The 7,633-nt window shown below is 60.6% G+C and overlaps 1 protein-coding gene across 1 annotated transcript; it reads right to left on the reverse strand.

The window, feature by feature from the left end:
- Nucleotides 1-1,917: 1,917 nt before the first annotated feature.
- On the reverse strand, nt 1,918-4,386 carry ABHD8 (abhydrolase domain containing 8). Its single transcript, XM_009892381.1, has 4 exons — nt 3,617-4,386; nt 2,583-2,753; nt 2,191-2,407; nt 1,918-2,067 (listed from the first exon to the last, which is right to left on the reverse strand). Exons 1-4 carry the CDS (start codon nt 4,384-4,386, stop codon nt 1,918-1,920), a joined length of 1,308 nt encoding a protein of 435 aa, XP_009890683.1.
- Between the last annotated feature and the right edge of the window lie 3,247 nt (nt 4,387-7,633).

Consider the following 7,633-nt stretch of genomic DNA (forward strand, 5'->3'; position numbering starts at 1 on the left):
GGAAGGCTCGTGGAAACAATCTGAACCCGGGGTCATTAAAATTCTCATTATGAGACAGGTTGTGGCAGCAGCGGGCAGGGACGGGCGCCGGCAGAGGGGCAGCTCTGCCCCTCTGCTGGGACAGAGGAGGGCTCCCTGGGGACACTCGTCACGTGGGGTCCCCGTCACGCCGGGGCCGGCTGCGAAGGACCCTTCCTCTTCTACATCGCTCATTTTGGGGAGAAAGATGGGCTCAGCCTCGGGGAAGGCGCGTGGGGGGTGGGTGCCAGCTCTGGTTGGAGCAGCCCCGCGCAGGCGGGAGCCCCTCGAGCTGACCTGGGGTGCCTCGGCGTGGTGCCAGCCCCGTTCGGGGCTAAGGGGGAAACTGTGGTGGGACGTGGGCCAAGGGTGAGGTTTCCGTGGGACTGGTTGTTTCTTTGGTTTAAATGGGGGGGAAATAAGAGGGAAGCAAAGCTCTGGGGGAGCGGGAAGGCTGGGGCCATCCCCAGCGCATGGGTACGGGGCTGGAGAGCGGCTGTGCCGAGCACAGCATCCTCCCGCCTCCCTCGGGCTCCCACCCATCCCGGTGCGGCCAGGGGACCCCGGATCCCGTGACGGCACCCGGGTCCTTGCTCGACACTTCTCGTGTACCTTCTCGGCCCTCGCTGGCTCCTGGCAACGGGATGGGAAGCGCAGAGGGGAGGAGATGATGGGAGCAGTGGGTTATGTACAGAGTGGTGTCAGCAGGTAACGAGCTGTTGTCTGTTGAGATCAGACGATTGCGGTTTGCTTCGTTGCTCCCGCGTCACTCCAAGACCTCACGGATCCGCACAGGAGCTGTCAGCAAGGACGGACACAGCGGCAACGTGACGACGTATTGCTGATCCCCCGGTGCACGAGGGATGGATGGGATCCTGACAGGGATGCGGTCTGGGAGCAGGTGGTGGGTCCCGGAGCCATGGAGGAGCTGGAAGCCGGGAAGGGCGAGCGGATCGGACGCTGCGGGAGTCGCTGTGTGATGGCGATGGCTCCGAGCATCTCGAGGATGCGGCAGCAGGAGGGAAGCAGAGGACTTTGCAGAAGATCTGCAGAAGCTGGTGCTGCGGTACCTAAAGCGATGGTGGTTGGGGACGTGACTGCATGGACCGTGGCACCGGGGACCGTGGGAGAGCTCAGGTTTGGTGTTGTCCTCCCCACCGTAGCCATGCCAGTCCCACCACGGCGGGGGGGGTGGTGGTCCTTCTGGCCGTGCCCACCCGAGCAGGTCACCTCCTCGCCCTCCTCTCTACTTCACAACTTCACAAACTAGTGACCAAAATATAATTCCACTGGTGTTAAGTAGATTAAAATGATCTGATTTTAATCACCCAAGTGTTGGTGCAGAAGTTGACTAGTCAACAATAATTCCCACAGACAGCTCAAGCGACGCGCTCCAGGGCTCAGAGAGGCAAATCCCGCTGCTGAGGCCAAGGAACCTTTGGCTTCCCCTAAAATCAATCCCAGCTCAGCTCCTCCAGCCCTGGCCGGGAAGGTGCCAGAGCCAACGCGCTCTTCCTGGAGGAATCCCCCCAGTTTCTTCCCGTTTTGCTGCAGGTGCGACCAGTCTCTCCGCAGCCACCTCCTCTCCCTCCCCAGGGGTGTTGCTGCGTGAGGAAAATTTAATACTACAAAGAAACAGGATGAAGACGCTCCAGCGGCTGCCATGCCGTCCCCGAGGGGATGGGGACCAGGTCTGCCGTGTTCCCGCTGCCGGCCCCACGCACCCCTGCCCAGGGGGGTCTCCGTGCTCCGCGACCAGCCTCCAATGTGGCCGGGAAAGAAAATCGGCTGAGCTGCCGGCAAGGGCAGCCTCCGCCACACCCCTCCGCTCTCGCAAACCCCTCTCCTCTCCGAAACGTCTCTCCCATCGGAGCAGCCCGGTCACCACGTCCCGCCGCCTTATTTCTTCTCCCCTTGCCCGTCCCCAGCTGGCGTCTCGGGCTCCCACAGGACGAACTCGTGGAGCAGCGTGTTCACCGTCTCGGGACACTCCATCATCACCATGTGGCTGCCCTCATCGATCACCTTCAGGAAGGCGATCAGCAGGATCTGGAGGGAGACGGTGGCAGCAGAAGGCGTCAGTGCCGGGACAAACCCCCTGCCCGCATCGCCGCGTGGTGGCAGGCAGACCTCTGCCCTCACCCACCCTCCCAGCCCCGCTCGGTGCCCTACCTCGGCCATTCGCTGGTCCTCCTCCACCGGGACGAACTTGTCGTGCATGCCGTGGACCAGGAGCACAGGCACGGCCAGCTCCGCGTGGTAAACCTCGTCGCCCTCCGGCCAGTACTGCCCGCTCATCATGGCGCGCAGCACGAAGGAGGACACGTTGAAGGCGTTGCCTTCCTTCAGCAGCTGCTTTTCTTTGGCACCCTGGCGAGCGAAGCCAGCCCTGCGGGATGGAGCCGGCGTGGGCAGAGGGTTAGCCCCGTGTGGTGCTTCAGCATCCGGGGGATGGGATTGTGGGGGGTCCCTGCCCCCCTGCTGGGGGGTCCCTGTGGTGGCTGGAAGCCAGGGTGGCCAGGGACAACCCTCCCCAGTGCCGCGGTGTCAGGATGGCCACTCACTTGAGGAAGCTCCATGCCAGGCACGGGGACAGGCAGTGCAGCACGCAGGTGGGCATGTTGAAGATGGAGCAGAGGCTGGGCTCCAGCGCTGTCGGGCCCCCTCCGTTGATCATGATCACCTTATGGACCAGGTCTGGGTACTCGTGGGCGAGGAAGGTGCAGAAGGACACCCTGCGGGGAGAGAGAGATGGTGGGCATGATCACACGGCACCGGCGGATGCTGCACCCCAAGGCAGATCCCAAAGATCCATGGCCGGATCCCAGGCTGCAGCCCCTCGTTTGACCCGTGCTCCCCTTTCTGGGACACGGAAACCCCGGTCAAACCCCACAGCTGGTATGGAGGGGCTGAGCTCGGGGTTTCATTCCTGTGCAGACCAAAGCAGGGTGCTGGGACCCACTTGGGTGCCCACCAGCCTGGACCAGCCTCGTCCTTCTGATCTAATCCTGCCCAGCTTGGAGCCTGGCTCCGGCTCCCTCTCCTCCCAGGGCTGCTCTCTGCGCTGCTTAGTCTCCATCTAATTGACTTTCTTGGGCTTACTCTATTTATAGGCTGTGCACTGCCAGGTTCCCTGCTGGAGGACGGGCTCTGGGATTAGCTGGACCCAGGGACGCGCACCAAGAGGATGTAGGAGATCAGAGCTGAGGGATAAACCCAGAACGGGAAACCCCACGCCCCGCCTCTGGCTCTCAGCCCCCAAAGTGGAGGATTTCTTGGGTGTTTGCTGCCAAGGAGAGGACGGGGGATGTTTAGGTTAGACATTAAGAAAAACTTCTACACATAAATGGTTATCAAAGACTGGACCAGGCTGCCCAGGGAAGTGTTGAATCGCCATCCTTGGATGTATTTAAAAGCCGTCTAGATATGGTGCTCAGGGACATGGTTTAGAAGAGGGCCCAGAGTTAAATAACGGTTGGACTCGATGATCTTAAAGGTCTTTCCCAGCCATAACGATTCTATGACTCTATGACGGGGATGAATCCATCCTTTCCCTCCTGGGACCCCCTGGTCCCTTATCCATATGAATGTCCCTTACCCATATGAGTGTCCTATCAGGATATTCCTCTTCTTCGCATAGCGCTTGAAGACCGCCCTCATGTCCTCCGCCAGCGCGTAGAAGGTGTACGCGGCGGCAATTTGGGGAGCTGAGCTGCAGCCGTGGCCAGCCAGGTCGGGAGCCACCACTTCGTAGCCCAGCTTGGTAAAGAAGTCCAGCTGCTCCTTCCAGATGTCCAGCGAGCCGCCCACGCCGTGGATGAAGAAGAGGACCACGTCGCTGTGCGTCCCTTTGCAGCTCGTGATCTGCTTCTTGCAGTCAATGTTGACGACTTTCTTGGGTTTACGCTTCCGACGCTTGCCGGGGGCAGCGGCTGCCTCCCGTGTGCCGCATCCCGGTGTGCCGCATCCTGGCGTGCCGGCAGGACCCTGGGCGGGAGTTTGGCCGGCCAGGTCGGAGAGCTCCAGCTCCACGGTGCTGTTGGGTTCCCCCGAGCTGTTCTGGCAGTGCAGGATCTCGGAGCGGACGGCGTCCCCCAGGTTCTCGATCACCAGCTGCCCGTTGCGGTAGACGGTGATCTTGCGCTTGCAGTGCACCGTGCCCCGCTCCGGTCCCCCGGGCTGCATCTCCTCGGGCTCCTCCGGGGCCGGGCGGTTGGGAGTGCTGTGCCTGACCCGCAGGATCCTCCCCGGCTTCACCTCCATGAAGCTGTAGCCGTTGCTGGACTCAACACTGTCCAGTGGCCCCACGGCGTTCGTCGTCTTGCCCATCAGGCAGCACAGGAGCCCATCGGTGATGCTGTTCAGCATTATGCTCCCTGCAATGAAGGCAAGAGGGGGGGGGCAGGAGAAGGGGGGGTTAGTTAGGAGCTCCAGCACCCAGCGGGGACCTGCTGGGAGCCCTGGCTGTGCCACAGGGGACCAAGGACAGCCCTGTCCCCCCGTGATTTGCCACCAGCCCCCACAGTGGCATGAGGCAGGGTCGAATGTGCCTCCGGGGATGCATTCAGGGGTGAACGTGGCGCTCCCCAAATGCTGCCCTCCTCAGCCACGTGCAAACAGGCTGTTGTTTCTGATCAAAGATGGAGCCAGCGCTCCCCGTCCAGCTTTGTCTGGGCCACGTCCCCGTCACCGAGCCGGTGAGACGTGTGCTGGTCCAGCAGAGATGAACTGGAGCGGCTGCAAACCCAACGCAGTCCCTGGCACGCAGCTGTGGGCCTCTGAGGAGGGATCTGCTCCGGCCAAGGGAAGGTACACGCAAAGAAAAGCCTGTTTGAAAAGAAAATGCTATTTCTGGCACCAAATATGTGGCTACGGAAGGATTCAGCTATGAAAATGCATTATTTATACCAATTAAATATATATTTGTATCTCTAGTCTAAACCACCAATGCAAAGAGCGAGAGATGGAAATTGGAGGGACTGGAGATGAAGGTTTTAATCAAAGTTGCACAGCAAACCAAGGCTGAAAATAATCGGGGGAGAGAACAGGGGAGGAGGGGGGAAGCGATGACCCAGTGCCTGTTTGGAGGGGTGGGAAAGCTCCTCCCGGCACCACACAGGCTGGGGGGGGGGATGTGGCACTGTCTTTGCTGTCCCCAAGGCTCATTCCTTGACATTTACTCTTCTAGACGTGCTTGGGTGGCTTTGGGAGAGGGCTGCGGACGTGGGGACCACTGACCCTGGCTGAGAGTGAAACCAGACCCGAGCAAAAGCAGATGCGAGGTAGGAAAGGCTGGTGGCACCGGGGACATTGGTGATGGGACCAGAGCTCGATGCCGTCCCGGTGGTGCCAAGGATGGCTGTGGAGGGGGCTGGGGAGGTCCCTGCCTCCCCGGGCTGGCAGGCTGATGCACATTTATTATTGATGAAGCCAAACACGGTGAATTATTGATGCCGATGGGCAAAGAGAGCCGGAGCGAGCGCTGCGCAGAGGGGCTCTCCCTGCAGGAGGGGGCACCGGCTGCCCCCCCGCGCAGTGGCTGCGAGTACCGACCATGACGCCTGTGGAGGAGAGAAGGAAAAGCTCGTTCCCAGAGGAGAATTAAACATCTAAATCCCAGTGATGCTGTCAGAAGCAGCCCGCTTAGGTCTCTGAACAACCCCTTCAAGTGCACCCGGCAGGATTCCGGGCGCTTCGCTGGCAAACTGCACAAGAGGGAATTAATTAAACAAAATAAGGGATGGAGGCAGGCTGGGAAGCACAGGCTGCCTCCTCCTCTGTGGCTTTTATCATTCACTATGTTGGGGGAAGTCAACACTGCATCCTCCCCAGAGACCCCACAGACCCCAATACGCCCAGTCTGGCCCTGGTGTGCTCCTGGGGACTGGTTGGGCTCTGCTGAGAGCTGCTGGCCGGTGAAGAGCCCAGGCGCTCCAGTCCCAGGCCAACACATGGCTTGCGGGTTTCCCCAGGAAAAACCAGCCTGTTTGCTCCAGGCAGGCGATCCGGGTAGCGGTTCCCTTGGCAAAGCCGGAGCGGCTTATCCAGGAAGCGCTGCCAGCTCTCGGGACAGCAGCCAGTGTTTGGTTCTCGCTGGCTCTGTCGGGGACAGTGGCCTGACTCCCACGCAAACGCCGCGTAAAGTTCTGGGTGCTGAATTGTAGGGACTGGAAATGCAGCAAAGCCGGTCCCAGGTGCTCCTTCTCCTCACCGCTGGTCCGGGAGCTCCACGGGGGCTTCCCCCAGCACGGGGCATGGCAGTCCCCAGCTCTCTGCCCTTTGGTGCCTGGACTTGCATCGGCCATCTCTCTTCTGGACACAAGCACATCCATGCAGGATCCAGCTGCAGCGAGAGCTTTCCAGCATCCTCCTGCTCCCCGCTGGCCGAGCACTGTGCTAAACAGCTGTGTCACCCATCGGGCGCCCCTCACTGCTCTGGGGATGGACCCATCCAAGCTGATGAGCAAGAGCAGGAGATCTCAGAGCCCTGGGAAGGAGAAGCCAAATCCGGACCTCGCTGGCAAGAGGCCGGTCTGCTCTGCTGAGCCGCGCTTCCAGACCGGTGATGAGCCCAAGGAACTGGGCACCAGACTGGCTGGGGCCCTAGCTGCCTTTGCACTGGGATGGACACGCCGCTGCTCTTGCCGCGCTTTTGAGCACCAGGTTGGTGCCAGGCTTGGGCTGCTCTTGGTCCCCGAGCAGCTCTGAGCTGCTAATGCTGAACAGAGAGATGGGGCAAATGGAAAACCTGGAGAGAGAGGGGAAACCAGGCAGCCCCTGAGCCTCGCGATCCCCACGAGCACTCCCCACAAGCTCGGCCCACGCCTGGTGGGCCGCATCCTGCACCCGCACCGGTTACGGTACCCCTGGGCTCAGCCTGCGGGACCTGGATGTGATTCTGCCTCTGGTTTCCATAAAGCCTGGCTTTGCGCTGCGCCTCCATTTCACAAGGTACCAATGATCTCTGTATGGATTATAAACAGGACTTCTGGCCAAACCGCCTCGACATTGATTAACTTCTCAGGATTAACTCAATTAGTCCATCCTGTTCATTTCCAGAATTGATTTGCTGGAAGGCTCTGGCAGTCAGGAGCTCTGCAGGCAGATCCAGGAGCCCAGGCTCTGGCCACAGAGCCACCCTCCAGCATCATCGGCTCTGGGTACGAGCCCAGATCCCGCTGGGATTATTCAGCAGAGCTGGGCCTGGCTCCCCGAGATGAGATGCCTCCGCGTGGGTACACCCAGGCTGGAGCTCATGGTCCAGGACGCAGCAATCCCTGCTGGGCACCAGACTGAGAAAACACCACCCGAATCCCATCAGCGAGCGCATGCTGGTTGAGTTGTGTTGGGCGGGAAATGGAGGGCCAGGAGGTTAAACGACTCGAGTCGATGTTAGGCTTCGTCTCAGGGGCTGGGAGGCAACGCGTGCCCGTCTCCCACCTCCCACGCGCCTCCTCTAACCCACCACGCTGTCTGCCGCGGCTGGTGCAGCCAGAAACATCAAGGGATGTTCCCTCCGTGAGATGAAAAGGGCTGAAAATGAAACCAGATGGATGCGAAGAACTTTGCAAAGATGCTGGTAACCATGGTGATGAGCTGCTTCCTCCCCCCCCCC

Source organism: Charadrius vociferus, unplaced genomic scaffold, assembly GCF_000708025.1.
Source record: "Charadrius vociferus isolate BGI_N301 unplaced genomic scaffold, ASM70802v2 scaffold2579, whole genome shotgun sequence".
NCBI classification, from domain to species: domain Eukaryota; kingdom Metazoa; phylum Chordata; class Aves; order Charadriiformes; family Charadriidae; genus Charadrius; species Charadrius vociferus.